The 18,702-nt window shown below is 41.2% G+C and overlaps 1 protein-coding gene and 1 long non-coding RNA gene across 3 annotated transcripts; one reads left to right on the top strand and one right to left on the bottom strand.

The window, feature by feature from the left end:
- Window positions 1-261: 261 nt before the first annotated feature.
- Window positions 262-10,582, bottom strand: C2H10orf53 (chromosome 2 C10orf53 homolog). Its single transcript, XM_081561443.1, has 3 exons — window positions 10,434-10,582; window positions 2,454-2,573; window positions 262-1,784 (listed from the first exon to the last, which is right to left on the bottom strand). The coding sequence occupies exons 1-3, from the start codon at window positions 10,528-10,530 to the stop codon at window positions 1,720-1,722; spliced, it is 282 nt and encodes a 93-aa protein (XP_081417569.1). The 5' UTR covers window positions 10,531-10,582; the 3' UTR covers window positions 262-1,719.
- Window positions 10,583-10,636: 54 nt separating this feature from the next.
- Window positions 10,637-16,768, top strand: LOC145534082 (uncharacterized). 2 transcript variants are annotated; one of them, XR_014074272.1, is made up of 3 exons: window positions 10,637-10,810; window positions 10,964-11,061; window positions 16,070-16,768. It is a non-coding gene; the product is annotated as an uncharacterized LOC145534082 (long non-coding RNA). The 2 variants fall into 2 exon arrangements; XR_014074273.1 differs by having other exon boundaries at window positions 10,967-11,061.
- The last annotated feature ends 1,934 nt before the right edge of the window (window positions 16,769-18,702 follow it).

Genomic DNA, 18,702 nt, shown 5'->3' on the forward strand with positions numbered 1-18,702 from the left:
CCCAGTCTAAGAAGTTTTGGCAGTGAAGGTGGGAATCACTATTCAAGCAGGAAGAAATTTCCTGATTCAAGATAGAATGCTTAGACAGTCAGCAAATGTTTTAGTCACACGGAAGGAAGTTCAACATAAAATGTTAAGTTTAAAAAAGAGATATGTAATGGATATGTATGGCATGATCCCAAATTGGTGAAATCTATTTCCATGTATGTCTAGCTCTTAATGAACATCCAGACACAACTGGAAGAAACCCAGATTGAAATAAACCAAAATTATCAAGTTTACTTTACCTGTATTATTTCATATTACTGTAATGAAAATGTGCTTCTATTGTAGTGAAATGTTTGTATGAAAACAATCACTTAAACGGATCTTTGAGAAAAAAGGGACTAAATCCAGAGTTACAAAAGACGTGTGACAACTGGCACCGGACGCCAGGAAGAAGACTTGTTTTTAGTCTTAGGTTCACAGCAAAGATGATTAAATATTTCCAGAGTCCTAAGCGATTCGTCATCTCTGAATAAAATCTGATAAGTGAAGCTTGGGGTGAAAATGAAAATTCTATCCCCTGTTTCATCACATGCGAGAAAGAACTTGTCCAAGTGGTTTCATGGAGCCCCAGACTCCTTTGAAGCTCTGAAGTGCAGGTGGGGGTTGAGGTTCCCTGGAGCAATGGGAAGGATGGCTCTCCAGGTGCAGTGAGGCTGCAGGGAGCAGGGTGGCCGCCTCCCTGTGGGATGTGTGCCCAGAGCCAGCCGCTGCCTACTGCAGGCCCTGAAAGCCCTTCTCTTTCAACACAGTGCCCAGAGTCTTCTGTATCCAGCTTTCTTCAGTGATGCTTTCTTACCATGACCTCACGTTTAACACTGTTAGATCAATGTCTATATTTCTCCCCTCTCCTTTACAGCTAAGAATGCATGCTACAGTTGGTATGTAGAGCCTAAAGGAAAATGAACACCGTTTTGACGTAGCTGAGCTTGGCACTGACCACAGCTAAAACTCTTCTTTGATTTCACTGACTTTGTTTTCCTTCAGAGGGAATGGGGAGCCACTTTCCCCTTCTGTCTTGGCCTCTTTGGGGCCCTCTGCAGACCAGCCTGTGGGTCTGGCTAATGCAAAAGAAGGCAGAGATCATTTGCTTGTTTTAAAGGAAAATAACTAAATATTTGCCATTAGGTAATTGTATATTAGCATGTTGAATATTATTCCCCTGGGAGCAAGAAGTCAACCTGTAGGAATAGGCAGGTTTCCAAATACTGACATTAACTTTTGGTTCAGATTTTCAAAGCCCAGTATCCTTCCTCCCACCATCCCCCTCCTGCCTTATCTTCAATTTTATCACTTCCTAGCTCTTCACTTACTATAGAGTGGAGCCTCTGATGCTTCTGGCAACTTTGCGTTATTAGCAAGGGATGGTGTTTTGTTATTAGATTGCATTTTATTATTTCCTTCAGCTCAATGTGTACCTGATATTGGAGAGCTCATTCTCCCTATGGGTTGAGATTGAGAGATGCTGCAAATGGTGAGGTTTTATTACTTTTGTGGGCTCCGTTTCCTTGCAGCCAGGTGAGAAACCTATGCTGTGCAGGCTGAAGGACAGGGGTTGTTGTCTTGTCTGAGCCCAGGGTCCAAGGCCTGGAATGGCCGCTTTTGTTCGAATTGCAGAATGGCTGGAGGCAGCTGCTCTTCTGTTGACTTGAGATGCCTGTTCCCATGAGGAGATCAGTAGGCATTTAGTACAGCTATCCTGGCCTCTCTGCACAGTGGGTCTAGTTTACCGTCACCTCCTAGGGACATAGATATAATTTTCTTTTAACCAGCTTTATATATTATACAATGTCATATCATAGAAGACATACATACAGCTTCTACTAGGAGAGCATTTCTGAAGATTCCAGGCGTGTAAATTGTTAACTAGCCTTTAATAGAGTATTAGTGTATTGGGAAAGCTTTTACTTTGAGCAGAGTGAGGCATGCACAATGCCAGCCTGCTAAGCCAAAAGCTCTCTGGGGCAAAGAAATCCATAGACTTTGGCTGATGATGCCATGCACTGCCAGCATATTGACTCTAATTGTCTTAGCCAGCCTAGATAAAATAATCAAATAGAACCAAAACCATTTTCAAAGCAAGTAATAATAAAACACACATTATTAAAATGAAAAGCAACAACACAAAACAACCTATTCTCCCTAAATGCGCACAGTCCCATTTGTAGTCTAGGGGTAAAAATTCATTTTCTTTCCAACCCTCTTCTGTTCTCAGTGTCCCATGAAGAAGTTCAGAGCATCAAGCACTTTATTGTGTGTGGTTTAGGATGCACTCATTCATGCATGACAGAATAAGAATTTAAAACTCAGAAAGAAACCCAGTTTGAATCTCGGCAGAACACAATGACTACTCCGACTAGAAATGGAAGTGCCCTAGAGAAAGCAGAATGCTGGTGGGAAGGATTTACCAAACTCCAGGTCTTTGATGTTACAGTGGAAGACAACTTCTCCATTCACCATGAGTTCCACCACATTCCAGTCTTCTATCTTCTCTAGGAGGACCTGGTGTCCATCTTCAGCCAACACAGCTGGAAAAGATGGAGAAGGATGTGGGTGCCATGGGGACGGTGAACCTGATAGGCAGATGTCTTCATGGATGGCAGAGACTGGGCTGCTCTCCAGTTGTTCACGGCTGTAACTCAACATCCCTAGTGGGTGCCCACGTGATACAGCCTGGCATGCCCTCCCCTCTCCTGGGAAGCACAGCCAGAGACCTGAGAAATTTTGGTTTGGGTTGATTTGCACCACAGCCACATGATCAGTGAAAATATGAGCTTTCTCTAGGAAGAGTTTTTGAGTCTTCCTCATAGTAGGTGATAATCAGTGTTGGAGGGGACATAGGAAATTAGGTAAATTCTTATGCTGATAATGAAAATATCAGTTGGTCACCTTTCTGGAGGGCAATTTGGAAGTAAATGTCAAGTCTCAAATGCCTCAAACATTAGAATTAAAAACATGATTCTAATCTCTGACCCAGGAAATTGCACTTACAAAAAAAAATCAGAAATACAGGTAGACTTTTACAACAATAAGCTCATTTCTGTAGGAATATAATATTAATAATGAAATACTGTGAATCACTTACATGCCCAATAATAAGAAGATGATCAAGTAAATGGTGGTAAATGCACTTGATAAGATTTTATTTTGACATTTAAAAAATGTCTATGAATTTTTAATAGCAAGAAAAATATTTGTAATATAAGTAAAAAATCAGGGTTATATTTTAAGATGTATTAAAAACACGTATTCAGTGTAATTAAAGTATGTGTATATATTAGGAAAAAGGAAACTATCCAGTGGTTATCTCTGTGGTGAGATTATGAAAAACTTAAAAAAATTCTTTTAGCATATTCTAGGCTTTTTAATAATAATGAGAAAAAAATGTTTTTAAAGTTAATGGACTACATTTTTATTCTCCCCTTTGGAATCTGCATTTTAGTTATTACATTCAACAGTGCCTTCCCTAGAGATCAGCTATGGGAAATTGTTATTTATTTCATAAAAAATTTATTCTTTATTATGGAAATGCAAGGGTATATGGGCTTAGGAGAAATGGCGTGCATGGGACAGCCTGGAGCTCTGTTTTCTCAACACATTTCTCCCCAGGTCCTGATATGTTCACACTATAACCTCCATGCTGGAGTTTGTGCACTAAATCACCACATTTGGCAGTCTTTGTTGGTGAGAATTTTGGTGAGGATGGAAAGAGAAATCAGATGGGAGGAGGGCATGTTTTTCAAAGTTTCAGCATTTCAATCAGGGCTGTGTGGAGAAAAGCTAACAGTTATGATAGTTAATTGCATTTAATTACAGAAACAATTGCTGTTTCAAAATGTTGGTGTGTCCACTTCTTCATCTTTCAATCAGTTCAAGAACATCCAGCCCCAACTGTGAACATTTTGATTGTGTGATTTTAATTTCACTTCTGGAAAGGAACTTCAGAAAGCAACTCAGCGAGGATCTCCATTAACAAGATAGCGCTCCTTGGGCACCCAGGGGTGGCCCTAATTGTCCTTGTGTCTGCTAACATCTCTCTCTACAGAACACCCACATCTTTGGCATATTTGTGTTATTGTATTCTATTTCAGTGTCTTATTCTTAAACATCTTTGGAGGGAGGCACTCAGTTTGGACCAGGGACTTATTTAAATGAAGCTGTCCACCCAGTTTGGAATAGCGAGTGGATTTTCTAGGGCATAAAGGCATAAAAACAGTCTATAGACAGTTTTCTGGGGATCCTATGCCCCCTGGCAGTGCCTGCTCAGGAGAGGGGAGGCACAGCCTGAGAGGGAAAAGCTACAAACTGTAGGTAGGAGGAAACTTGTCTTCCACGACCCTGGCTGTACATTGTCTGAAGACACTCCTGGGACACATAGTTCAACTTGATTGGAAAAAATCAGGAACGAAACAGTTTCTGCACTCTCATCTTATACCCCACCTCTATCCTAATAATCCCCAACACCAGCTCTCCAAAGCCTGGGGGTTCTGGAGAGAAGGAGCGCAGGTTCTGTCTGGGGCTGGCCCGTGACCACAGGATAATGGAGGAGAGCCTTTGTAGGAGATCTGAGAAGATGTGCCCGCCCCCCACGATCTGACATGGTCCTTTCTCTGCAGGGCACATCTGACCGAGCCTCACATGAGCATCTGGATTTGGGGTTTGTTTTATGAGAACAGTGGCACTCTTTTCACGCAAGGTGTACCTAAGACATAGAGTCTGATCCACCAAATAACCCACCCTATGGAGGTGGAGGGCAGCGCTGAAAAATGGGTATCTGCTTCAATGTCTGAGCAGATGAAGTCTCCCAGGAAGAAATCCTCATAACAGAGCATGTCCTTCTTCAATTTGCCTTATAGAGCCCTCTGTTTCTTTCACTGACCACAATCCATCCCCCTCCGGGGCGAGGCTGGGACACGGAGGGGTCTGTTAATAGAGCTCATTGAATAAACAAACTCATAATGGCACTGGACACCTCCAACGACTCTTTTGACATAAATCTGCGTCTTATTAAAGGGATAAGCCACCTCGGAGTCTACATTGTCTATTCATCCTCAGGATGCCCATCCCCTTCTCACCAGTCCACAGTCCAGGATGTGTTGAGCCTGGCAGTAGAGCAGCGAGTGCAGGCTTAAGGGATCAAACTCAGAGAAGCACCAGAATTCCTGCAGTTCATCCAAATGCCACCTCTCTACATGGAGAACCCATTTTTTTCCTATGAGCTGCTATGGTTGCCTATTCAAAGAAAGGTCAGATAAATATACTCTGTGCAACAAAGTCTTTGCAAAGGCAGTGGCTAAACTCCAGCATAAATCAACCAGAAGCTGTAAGGCCACCTGCAGATAGCCTGACTCTTTGAAGTGGCACCTCATTCTTCATGGGGGAGCTGGGTGAACTGGAGGGATATGGAAAAGCCACCCTCTTCTCAATACTGGTGGAACCATGTGCCATCTACAAATGATTTAGGAAGTCAAGGCAAACAAACAGACATCTCCCCCTCCTCTGCTCACCACAGATGCAAAGTCGATGACCATTAACAAGTGCAGTTAACGCATAACTAGGGACAGGAGGATGGCACCCAGAGCATCTCAGCTAAATAAGGACGGATTCTATTCTCATGAGTCTCTTCCTCTGTAGCAGGTCATTTGGCAGACTTAAGTAAAGCAGGCAAGGGGTAACCATGGCTAGGGAAATTAACACTCTTTGTTAAGTATGAGTTACTTTAGTGTCATCAGTCTTGAGGCCATAGTCAGGACATTTTTGCTGAGCTTTTATAATTCATGGTAATAAAGAACTAAACATTTCAGATTGCTCAAGGCAGGGTAAGTTAAGGAGAGATCAGGCATATTTCCAAAGCCAGCAGGGTTTCGGGAAATGATAGAGGACTATGATTTTTAAAGAAACACACAGAACTTGGAGACAGGTTTTACAGACGCAGATCTGCAAACACACCACTCTGCCTGGTGTGATGTTGTTCGTGCCTGTGTGCTAAGTCCTGTCCAACTCTTTGTGTACCCCATGGACTGTAGCCTGCCAAGGTCCTCTGTCCATGGGTTTTCCAGGCAAGGATACTAGTGTGGGTTGCCATTTCCTCCTCCAGAGGATCTTCCTGACTCAGGGATTGAACTCACATCTCCTGTGTCTCCTGCATTGGCAAGTGGATTCTTTAACCACTGTGCCACCATGTTAGTTGGGTCTAAAGTGATGGGGGAGTGTTGGACAGAGAAAGGGGAGCAGATGCTCCCTGCTTTGCTTCTGTTAACACCTTGGAATTTGTCACTGGCCCTCAGTAAATATTGGCTGAGAGTATTGCATAAATTACCATTCAGGGATATACAGAGCAAACTTTAAAAATCAACCACCTGCTGACATCTTGCAATACTCAAGTCTCCATTAACCATAAAAATTCTCCCTTTAATTTTCTCAAAATACTCCTTCCCCTCCCCTACTGTGGGAAGAGCTGGCTGGACTGTTTATTTCCTCATCTTCACCCACTCCCTCACCTCCTGCAGTTGTAGACTCAGCCCACCTTCTGAACCTGAACTGTCAGAGGCGAAGACCCGTTGGTACATTTGATGACTCACCCAGTTCTTCCCCCCAACCTTCCAGCAGATTGATGCTCCGACCTACCTCCTTTCTTGCTTCTTAAAATACTTGGACTGCAAAAAAGTATTTTAAACTCTCAATTTTATCAGATTATAAATGTAATGCAGACTAGTGATTTCTTAAAAACCTTAAAAATTACAGAAAATAAAGGACAAAAATTTAAAAATCACTTTTAATACTCCCCCCCCTTTGTCTATTTCAATGGAAGTGAGCTCATAGTGTAGATAAAATTCAGGAGTATGCTTTATTCTTTTAACACTATGTTGTGGTGATCCAGCCTGTCAGTATACATAGATCTGCCATAGTGGGTTTCACGTGATGGATGAACTGCAATATATCTAGTCGTTCCTTTTTCCGGTTGTTTCCAATTTTTCACAGTGATCAAGGAATGCAGAAAATGTTCCTGGGCATGCTTCCATGGGCATGTGAGAGTTTTTATATATCTATGTGACTGAGAAATGGGGCAGCTGGATTCCACAGTATACAGTTAAGTTTTAGGAAACTGCCAGTTTGCCCTTCAAAGTGACTGTGCCAACTTCCCCTCCCATCATAGGTCTCTGAGAACACTCTTTTTCTATATTCTTCATCAATCATGAATTCATCTTTCTCTAAAGATAACTCCTGCTAACAGTGTGGTGCCCATTAGCCATTTTCTCTTGAAATTCTTATCTTATCCTATGCCTCCAGGTTCTCTGTCTTTGCCCCCCTCAGAGGGACCATTGCCCCATGTCCTGTGTTCTGCCCAGCTCTAACTTTCCTTTGTTTCCTCCACAGTCTCACCTTCTGTGGTTTCAGTGTTCAGCTCTATGCAGGTTCATTTTAACTAATATTTATCCATCCTTAACATATTCCAGGCACAGTTTCAGACTCCAGGACACAGTGGAGAATAGAACAAACAAAAATCCCTGCTACCCTGAAATCCTGGTAGGAGAGAAGGATAACAAGAGAAATAGGTGAAACATAGTTATGTTGGATACTAATGAGCACTAGGAAGAAATAAAGGAGGAGGGAAGGGAGATAAAGAAGATGGAGGCAGAGGGAAGTGTTGACATTGTCAACAGAGGTGCTCAAGGAACATCTGTCCATGAAGGAGACTTTTGAGAAAGACCTGAAGCTGCGGGAGTAAAGACCAGGCAGGAACGTGTAGAAAGAGCATCCCAAGTAGAGTACTTCCAAGTTCCAAGGTAAAAGTGGGCTAGGTGTGTTCAAGGTCAGCGAGGAGGCTGATACAGCTGGAGCAGAGTGAACAGGGGGAGAGGGTAAGCAGCGATAGGAGGAAATGAGGTTAGGGAGGTCATGTGGAGCCTGGCTGAGCACTCTAAGCCTTTGGCTTCTTCCTTGAGTGAGCTAAGAGCAACCGGAATGTTTTTGGAGGTAAGGGCTGCGCTCTCACTCAGGTTTAATGGCATCACCTGGCTTTGGGGCTGAGAACAGACTACAATGGACAAGGTGGTCACAGGGGACTCAGGGGACTCAGTGAGGAGGCCAGGGCAGTGATCCAGGCAGGAGATGACTGACAGTGGCTTGGACAAAGAGCCAGAGGGTGGTGGAAGGGAAGGTAAGACGTGGTTGAATTCTGCAGGATGCTTTGAAGATAGAACCAACAGGATGTGCTGCTAGACGAAAGTGGGTGTGAGGGAAAGGGAGGAGGGAAAGATGCCTGCAGGGTTTTTGGTTTGAGTAAGTGAAAAAAATGGCACTGCCATGAACTGAGAAGGAAAAAATGCAGGAGAGACTGAGTACTAGGGAGGCTGGTTTAGAAATTTTGGACACATTGGTATGAGATGCCTACTAAGCATTCCAATGACAATGAGAGGTCCTGCTTGCAGATATATGATTTGCAAATCTTTTCTCCCATTCTAGATTTTCTTTTTACTTTCTTAGTATTGTTCTTTGATGCACAAAAGTTTTCAATTGTAACGAAGTTCAATCGTTCTATTTTTTCTTTTGTTATCTATGCTTTGATGTTTAAGTAGTACTTGACAAATCTAAGGTCATTCAGATTTGCCCTTATGCTTTCCTCTAAGAGTTTTTAGTTTCTAAATTTAGACCTCTGATCCATTTTGAGTTAGTTTTTAAATATGGTATAAGATAAAAGTCTAATTTTATTCAAAAGATATTCATGTGGGCATCCAGTTTTTCCAGTAAAATTTGTTAAAGACTGTTCTTTGCCCATTGAATAGTCCTGACACTCATGACAAAAGTCAATTGACTAGAAATGTGATGGTTTACTGTTAGATTCTTGATTCTATTCCACTGTTCTATATGTTTATCCTTATGATAGTATCACACTATTTTGATTACTATAATTTTGAGTAAGTTATGAAATCAGCAAGTGTGATACCTCCAACTAGGTTCTTTCTCAAGATCATTTGGGCTAGTCTCAATTCCTTTTAGATTTAGAATGACTTTTTCCATTTCTGCAAAAAAACCATCATCAAGATTTTGATATGAATTGCATTGACTCTGTATACCACTTTGGGAAGTATTGTCATCTTAACACTATTAAGTCTTTCAATTCATGCACATGGTATATTTTCCCATTTACTTTGCTTTTTCTCATTTCTTTTAGCAATGTTTGTAGTTTTTAGTGTATAAGATTTGCACCTCCTTGGTTAAATCTGTTCATATGCATTTTGTTCTTCTAGATGCTATTGTAAATAGAGTTGTTAATTTCCTTTTCAGATTCATTGCTAGATATAAAATTACAACTGATTTTTGTGTGTTGATTTTGTATACTTAAACTATGCTGATTTTATTAGCTCAAGCACTGTTTTTGTGAACTCTGGGGTTTTCTAGCCAGACACTGACTGGATCTGAAGCACATCCATCCTCCTGACCCTCTCCTCCCATCTCCATCCTCTTAGGGAGTACCAATACTTTTACTTTAATCCACCACCCCTTTATGGCCGTTCTGGCCCAAGCTACTATTATCTCTCCTTTGGACCGCCCCAACAGCCCCTTATCTCCCTGCTTCCATTCCTGGCCCCCTCTAATCTGTCCTACTTGCAGCAGCCACAGTTTCATTCCCATGCCTAATACAATACAGCCTGCTGGATCTGGCCTCTGTCCACCTCTCCAGCCTCATCCTCCCATCAGTTCAACAAAGACACAGGTCATTTGTTCATGCTTCCAGCTTTTGCAGACATCAGTCCCACTGCCTGGAATGCTCTTTCTTCCTTTTCCCTAGTTAGCTTCTCCTCATTCTTTAAAGCTCAACTCAGATGTAATTCAGGCAAGTAAATCTTTCTAGTTCTCTTTCCTCTCCCCTCCAATTATGGCCAGTGGTAGGTCCCACTATGATTATGCTCCTCTATCAGAAGCATGGCACAACTGACAATTAGTAGTCAATAAGGACACACACACTTCAAGGTCTTGTATTTTGTTCACCAGTGTGTCCTCAGTACCTGGAAGAGTGTCCAACAAATATTAATGCTCAATAAAGTTTTAGTGTATGAATGAAAGATCAAGGAATAGACTCTCTGCCATTTTCCAGCCAGGTGACCTTGGAAAAGTCACTTAACACTTCTGATCCTCAGTTTCTCAATGTGTAAAGCAAGGCATGTAATCTTTCTATTCAGGAAATTTACTACTCAGCACCCAGTGGGCTCACCGTGTATGTCTGTTCCCCCCTTAATACTAGGCAGCAGGGGCTTAGGGAAGATTTCCAGAGAAAGTAGGAAGGAAGGAAGTCTAGGCAGAAGGCTCGCCTGCACAGATGCTCAGAGGCTGGGGTTCACCTGAGCACAGGCAGTTGGATGGCTCTTTGGCCCTCGGCTGCCTACCTAGCAGGCCCTCCAGGCGATAGGTGCGGTGCTCCACTGACAGACCGATTGAGCTGTATGGCCCATAGCGCACGATGACCAGCGCGTTCTTGGGCATGGCCAGGACTCTTGCTGGGGTTACAGCGCAATACACATTGCTAGGCAACTGCTCTTCTGGCCTTTGGTGGGGGTGGGCGTGGTCATGCGTGGGTGGGTGGGGCCATGGAGATTGTGGGTGGAGCTGGAGGATTTGCACCCCAAATCACCAACCAAGTGCCTGGCGTGGGGACTGGTGATAAGGAATCTTGAATGCCTGCACCTACTGTGTGCCTACTTCTGAAGTGCAAAAAAATGTAGTGATGTCGGAAGCCACTTGCTCTCGCGACTGTCACAAGCCGGTAAACACGGTATTTCAACCTGGTGTGGCAAGTGTTAATGATAAATAATAGCAGTTAACAACATATACAGCTAGTTACAGAAAGTTTATGTCAGGCGACAAGCTAAGCACGTTCCATGTTATCTCATTTAATCATTTTGCCGTTCCTATGAAGTAGGTTATGTTTTGTATTTACAAAACAGAAGCTTGGAAGGGCCAAGTAACTTTCCCAGGCAAGTCAGGCATGTGGTATAAATTGGAAACCTTTGTAAGGTATGTATAATGTCTTTTTATTTCTCTAGCCTGGTATTTGTTGGAATTCTTGAAACTGTGAATTTAAGTCTTTCATTTGTTTTTGGAAAATTTTGAGCCATTATCTCTTCCCATATTGCTTCTGTCCCATTTATTCACTTTTCAGGGACCCCAGTTAAATGTATGTTACACTTTATCAATGTATTCTCATTGCATTCCCACAGTATTTTTCTCACTGTCTCTTCTTTCCTGTGTTTTTCTTTCTTTCTTCCATGCTTCTTTTGGGATTGCATATATGTGTGTATACATACTTTCATTTTTACTTGTAATCCAGTTTACTAATTTTCTCTGCAGTTGTGTCTTAAATGCTATGAAACCCATCAATCTGGTTCATTATTTCAGCTGTTTATTTTTAAACTCTAGAATTTTAGTTTAGTTCCTTTTCAAATTTGCTGTGCCACTTTTTTATACAGTTGAGTTTCTTGCCAAGTTTTTAGGCCTGGTTTTATCTTCTTGATCATTATAAAAATATTTGTTTTATACTCTGTGTTTGGGAATTCCCCTATGTGGAGACCCTGTATGTCTATTTCTATTGTTATTTCTGCTAGTTTCTGTCGATTTGTCTTATCTCCTAGAGTGCTTGGTTTACTTTGTGTACTGGACATTGTATTAGAAAAATTATTTGAGAAATAATTTGAGGCCAAACATGATGTTATTTTCCTCTATGGAAGACTTTATTTTTCGCTTCTTGCCAGGGCCTGGTAGCACCAGCAACCCGGGATCATCTTAATACAATTTCAGGGTTTGAGATTTGCTTAGCCATCCAGATGGCCTGAAACTGGGCTGCAGTCCATGTGGAGGTTGGTTTATTAATATTTTTCCCCTCATTTCTGTGGTGCAGTCTTTTTGGATCCTAGCCCAATGAGGATGGTGGCTTACCAAGATTCATTTGGTGGTGTTTAACACTCCAGTTTTTGAAAGCCTAACTCTGCAAACTCAAAATTGCATCTTATCTTTTAGGTTGCCTATTCAAGATCACTAGATAGTTCCAGAGAAAAAGCATCTCAGTGCTATGCTTGCTCTCATTCTCTCCCTGATCTTAATCCAGTTAGCTCTTTTATGATTTTCAAGAAGATTTTAAAAATATATATGCCAGGTTTTTAAAGATATCTTATATAGGAGGCATATTCTGAATTAAACTACTCTATTGTAACCAGAAACAGAAGTTCTCCCATTGAGAATTTTGCTGGAGTTGCATTGAATCTAGAGATCAACTTGGGGAAAACTGAATGTTTCTGAAGGCTTCCTGTGTATCATACCGAAATATCTCTCCTATGGGGCTTCCCAGATGACGCTAGTAAAGAACCCACCTGCTAATGTAAGAGACATAAAAGACAGATCCTTGGGTTAGGAAGATCCTCTAGAGTAGGAAATGATACCCCACTCCAGTATCTTTGCCTGAGAAATCCCATGGACACAGGAGCCTGGCGAGCTACAGCCTATGGGGTCACAAAGAGTCAGACATGACTAAGTTGTGTGTGCACACACATCTTTCCTTTATTTAGATCTACTTCAATGCCTTTAAGTGTTGTTTATCATTATCTATCTATGGTTTTGCATGTGTTATGTTAGATTTATTGAAAGTCATGTATTTTTTTTTTCTTTTTTGAGGGGGCCACACCGTGTAGCTTGTGAAATCTTAGTTCCCTGATCTGGGATCAAACACATCCCCATGATGAAAGTGCCGGGTTCTAACCACTGGACTGCCAGGGAATTCCCTAAGTCATGTATTTAGCATTGTGATTTTATTGTTGTATAAAATGAAGTTGACTTTTATATATTGGTCTTATGTAGCTACCTTAACCATTTCTGATGATTTCTATTAATTTTTTTATTAATTTATTTATCCCAAGTGGGAAGATTTTAAATTACCACTTCAGTTTATTTAAGATTATAGCACTATCCAGAAATTTTATTTCTTCTTACATCAGTCTTAATTAATTATATTTTTCTAAGAAATTTTAAATCTGAGTTTTTTGACATTTTTGACATAAACTAGTTGATGTACTTTTGCCATCTTTTTATTGTCTACTTTATTGTGGTTATGTCAGTTTTTATTCGTAATATTACTTGTTTCTGAACTTCTCTTTTTATTTTATTGGTTTTACCTGTGACTTGTCTATTTTGTTAGTCTTTTCAAAGAATCAACTTTTCCCTTATTTAGCTTCTCTGCTGTTCTTGTTTTCTCTTTCATTGATAGCTGTTTTTGTCTTTATTACTTTCTTTGAATTTACTGTTCCTTCTACTTTCTTTGAGTCTACTGTTTGGTCCTTTTTCTTACTTTTTTTAAGCTATTTTAATTCATCAGTCTTGAGTCTTTCCTCTTTTCTGTTGTAAGTATGAATTTCCCTCAAAGCATCATGTTTGCTGTATCTCGGAGGCTTTTTTAAAAAATATAGTTTCCTGTGCTATACAGTAAATCCCTGTTACTCATCTATTTTATTTTATTTTTTAATAAACCTTTTGGTCACTCCATGAGGTATATGGGATCTTAGTTCCCCAACCAGGGATTGAACCTGGGCCCCCTGTATTCAAAACACAGCATCTTAACCACTGGACTGCCAGGGAAGTTCCTATCTCAGAGATCTTGGTATGAGGTATCTCTATTTTCTTGCTCTAAATATTTTTAAATTTCTGCTATTATTTCTTTTTTGACCATGGGTTTTAGAATGATGTGTTTTTTGGATTCTGGAATATTCTTAGCCATTTTCTCTTTAAAAAGTGCCTTTCCCCTATTCTCTCCCTTTTTCATATATTTTATTTCTTTGCGATGTTAAATGAATCTATTTCATAGCTTCTCTCAGTCATCTCTTTTCTCTAGCCTTTGCGATGTTGTTCACCTATTTGTCTTATCTGCTGCTTTCCCTCCTATAAGCCATTTCTTGTGCTGTTTGTGTTTTTTGCCCGTGACCTCATTTTTAATGGACCTCATTCAAATGGGGGTTTGGTGTGTTCAGGGTTGTGGAAAGTGGTTTTGTATTTGATCCTGCTGAGGTCCTTTGGATCTTACTGGCCTAGGCAATTTAAATAAATTATTGGTTTGGAATTTCTGCTTTACAGATAAGATATATGTACTCAGATTCTACATCCACATATAGCATAAATTTATAATTAAATTTCTTGTGGATGTCTTTTTTCCATCATCTGCAGCCCTATGTGAATAGCATGGTTCCTCAGGGCTCCCCTGGACTGATGGGAAGAGTGTTTCTAGTTCTTTTTACAGACTTAGGACACCTCTCTGAGGTTCTGTTTTAGTGCGGGGCATTGAGCTGCATCTCTGACCCTGGCTGGCCTGAGGTTATGTCCTCTCAACCTGCAGGGGTGGAAAAGACCACTGTCGACCACTGGAGTCTGTGTCTGGTCCGATACACCTTTAGCTCCTGCTCACTGCTCTGTTTTGGATAGCGTTTTTTTTCCCCTCCTAGAATGTGGGTTTATTTTCTTTCTTTTGAACTTGACTATGTGTTTAAAATTTTTTTCCTCTTTGTGTGTATGTTTTTATAGGTGGAAGGGGCCCTCCTCTATCAGTTCAGCCTGCTGTTTTGCAGTTTCTTAAATATAAGAGATAGAGACCAAGGACAGAAACTTGGGATCCAGTGACATGAAAGGAACAGAAATAGGAAGTGAAATCCCACGAGCAGATGGAAGAAGCAATAGAAGGGAACAAAGAGAGAGCTGGTCCTTAGGATAAAAGGGTGAACAGGGCTTTGAGAAAGGTCCTCTCTTGTGATATGAGGGCAACTTTGCCTTCAGATGCCACTCTGTTCATCCTGCAGACTCCCTAAGAGGCAGCTGTGGAAGGAAAACTCAGAGAAACAGAAAAGCTGAGAGGCTCCCTCATTTTATTTTTTTTTATTTTTTTTTTTATAAATTTATTATTTTAGTTGGGGGCTAATTACTTTACAATATTGTAATAGTTTTTGCCATACATTGACATGAATCAGCCATGGGTTTACATGTGTTCCCCTTCCCGGACCCCCCACCCACCTCCCTCCCCCTCCCATTCTTCTGGATCATCCCATTGCCCCGGCCCTGAGCCCTTCTCACATGCATCGAACATGGAATGGTGCTCTGTTTCACATATGACAATACACATGTCTCAATGCCATTCTCCCAGAACGTCCCACCCTCACCTTCTCCCTCAGAGTCCATAAAATTGTTCCATGCATCTGTGTCTCTTATTCTGTCTCGCATATAGGGTTATCGTTACCATCTTTCAAATTCCATATATATGCATTAGTATACTGTATTGTTGTTTTTCTTTCTGGCTTACTTCACTCTGTATAATGGGCTCCAGTTTCATCCATCTCAGTAGAACCGGTTCAAATGTATTTTTTTTAATGGCTGAGTAATATTCCATTGTGTATATGTACCACAGCTTCCTTATCCATTCGTCTGCTGATGGACATCTAGGTTGCTTCCATGTCCTGGCTATTGTAAACAGTGCTGCGATGAACATTGGGGTACACGCGTCTCTTTCAATTCTGGTTTCCTCGGTGTATATGCCCAGCAGTGGGATTGCTGGGTCATATGGCAGTTCTATTTCCAGTTTTTTAAGGAATCTCCACACTGTTCTCCATAGTGGCTGTACTAGTTTGCATTCCCACCAACAGTGTAAGAGGGTTCCCTTTTCTCCACACCCTCTCCAGCATTTATTGCTTGTAGACTTTTGGATAGCAGCCATTCTGACTGGTGTGAAATGATACCTCATTGTGGTTTTGATTTGCATTTCTCTAATAATGAGTGATGTTGAGCATCTTTTCATGTGTTTGTTAGCCATCTGTATGTCTTCTTTGGAGAAATGTCTGTTTAGTTCTTTGGCCCATTTTTTGATTGGGTCGTTTATTTTTCGGGAATTCAGCTGCAGAAGTTGCTTGTATATTTTTGAGATTAATTGTTTGTCTGTTGCTTCATTTGCTATTATTTTCTCCCATTCTGAAGGCTGTCTTTTCACCTTGTTTATATATAGAAAACTATAAAACACTGATGAAAGAAATCAAAGAGGACACAAACAGATGGAGAAATATACCGTGTTCATGGATTGGAAGAATTAATATAGTGAAAATGAGTATTCTACCCAAAGCAATCTACAGATTCAATGCAATCCCTATCAAGCTACCAATGGTATTTTTCACAGAACTAGAACAAATCATCTCACAATTTGTATGGAAATATAAGAAACCTCGAATAGCCAAAGCAATCTTGAGAAAGAAGAATGGAACTGGAGGAATCAACCTGCCTGACTTCAGGCTCTACTACAAAGCCACAGTCATCAAGACAGTATGGTACTGGCACAAAGATAGAAATATAGATCAATGGAACAAAATAGAAAGCCCAGAGATAAACCCACGCACATATGGACACCTTATCTTCGACAAAGGAGGCAAGAATATACAATGGAGAAAAGACAATCTCTTTAACAAGTGGTGCTGGGAAAACTGGTCAACCACTTGTAAAAGAATGAAACTAGAACACTTCCTAACACCGTACACAAAAATAAACTCAAAATGGATTAAAGATCTAAACGTAAGACCAGAAACAATAAAACTCCTAGAGGAAAACATAGGCAAAACACTCTGCGACATAAATCACAGCAGGATCCTCCATGACCCACCTCCCAGAATATTGGAAATAAAAGCAAAAATAAACAAATGGGACCTAATTAAAATTAAAAGCTTTTGCTCCCTCATTTTATAAAGGGAAGCCAAGGTACTGGTTCTCCCTCTGTCCCCAAGGGGAACTGCTTAGGCGTAATTTGGAAACTCGTGGTTGCTCTTGTGAACCTGGGAGGGACTCCTTACATTTCTACCTGAATGTACCAATGTCCACCTCCCAGGACCTTCAGATGAACAGGAGGAGGGTGGCATTATTTTGCTCCTGGGGGGTTGGCTTACCTGTGGTTACTCTTCTTTGTCACCTACATCTGGTTATTTTGGGGCCAACAAGAGCAAAGCCACATTACTTGCATCCTGTTCCTTCATATCCCCTCCATTGCTCCTGGAATATTCTTAGCCATTGTCTTTTTGGATAATGCCTCTTTTGCATCCCAATCACACAAATTCATACACTTGAAGGTTCCTTTTGGGCTTTGATCAGAAAGCATTTGGGCTTCTATTTGGAGGGATCTTGGTTCTGGTTCAGGCTTCCCAGGTAAAGAATCTTCCTGCCAATTCAGGAGACTGAGGTTCAATCCCGGGGTTGGGGATCAAAGGAAATGACCAGTATTCTTGCCTGGAGAATTCCATGGACAGAGGAGTCTGGTGGGCTACAGTCCATGGGGTTGCAAATAAGTTGGACATGACTGAGCAACTAAACAATAACAACGACAGTTCAGGTTCTGTGGATTCTTGGGGTTGTGGAGGGGGTTTTGCAGTTTGGACTATATCTGTGCAGGGTGCAGGGCCATGCAGGGTTCAAGAAGTGTGTGCACATGTTCTTGTGAGCCTGCAATAAGAATGTCGAATTTTTATATCACTTCTAAGTTTTTGAACAATGACCATCTTATGTCATTTTGCCACAACCCTGGAAATGGGTAGTGCTGACATCAATATTTCCATTTTACAGATGAGGAAACTGAGGGCTAGAGAGGTGAAAGTGACATTCCCCAAAGTCACTCTATCTTGCTATTAGAGCTAGAGCTGTGTCTATAGTTTAGGCATCCCACCTCCAAACCTGATGCTTTTCCCTCCACTTCATTCTGCTTATGCATGTTCTTACAGACTTAACTGGAGACACCCATCTCTATACCCAACCTGATCACAAATACTCCATGAAACCTCTCTGTCCCTCACCCTATACATGCCATACACTAGGAGAAACTAAGTTCTCTCCTGCTCTTTCTCTCCCAGCTCCTGTTTTTTAGACATCCACTGCTGCTGTTGTCAGACTTCGACAACGGCGAATGAATTGTTGACTCAGCTGACAGAATTTACTACACAATTTTCTATAGCATTTCTGGGTAGAAACAGCAGTCAATGCCATCTTTCTTGGCATTACTTTTTATTGAATATAGACTTACAGTCTTTAAATAATTTGAATATAGTGCTTTCAATATACAGTTCTTTAGTCACACATATATTTCTTTAAAGCACAAAACTATAACTTAAAATCAAAAGGCTATAAATACACATGTACATATTGCCATAAATCTAGAACTATTTTATAAAAATAGAACTCAAATATCAACTTTATATATTCTGGCAACTTAGCAGTATTGTAAGGTGGCCACATACATTTTTATTATGCATCATTGTCCCCTCAAATCTGAGTCTCCAAGTTTCGTTTTCCATCTCTCTGAGGACTCTTGGGACAGTCTCCTTTACCCGGGTCCCCACAGAGATGTCCATGGCCGTGGCTCAGCATGGCCTTCACATAAAGGTTCGGCGCACCCACCCTTACTGGGAGGGGGAAGGCCAGCTTCTGGCCCCTCCCTCAGAGGGAGGGAGGAGTTGTTCCCTCCTGCCAAGGGTCTGCCATCCACACAGGGTCAATATCGGAATACACAGCCAGTTTCCTCTCCCTAAGCTCAGAGAATGGCAAATGCGAGTTTGGTTCTGACAAATGAGTGTTTGAGGGAAAGTGTGAAACAAACTCCACGCAAAC

The sequence above is a fragment of the Giraffa tippelskirchi genome, chromosome 2 (genome assembly GCF_054371585.1).
Source record: "Giraffa tippelskirchi isolate mGirTip1 chromosome 2, T2T-mGirTip1v1.2.pri, whole genome shotgun sequence".
In the NCBI taxonomy this organism is placed as follows: domain Eukaryota; kingdom Metazoa; phylum Chordata; class Mammalia; order Artiodactyla; family Giraffidae; genus Giraffa; species Giraffa tippelskirchi.

Excerpts from the sequence above, each read along its gene's own strand:
- C2H10orf53 (XM_081561443.1), bottom strand. The coding sequence starts at position 10,530 with ATGCCCAAGAACGCGCTGGTCATCGTGCGCTATGGGCCATACAGCTCA. Across the intron at positions 2,574-10,433 it reads TCGCCTGGAGGGCCTGCTAG|CTGTGTTGGCTGAAGATGGA; the intron begins GTAGGCAGCCGA and ends CATCTTTTCCAG. Across the intron at positions 1,785-2,453 it reads CATCAAAGACCTGGAGTTTG|GAGGTGACGGTAAACTAGAC; the intron begins GTAAATCCTTCC and ends CTATGTCCCTAG.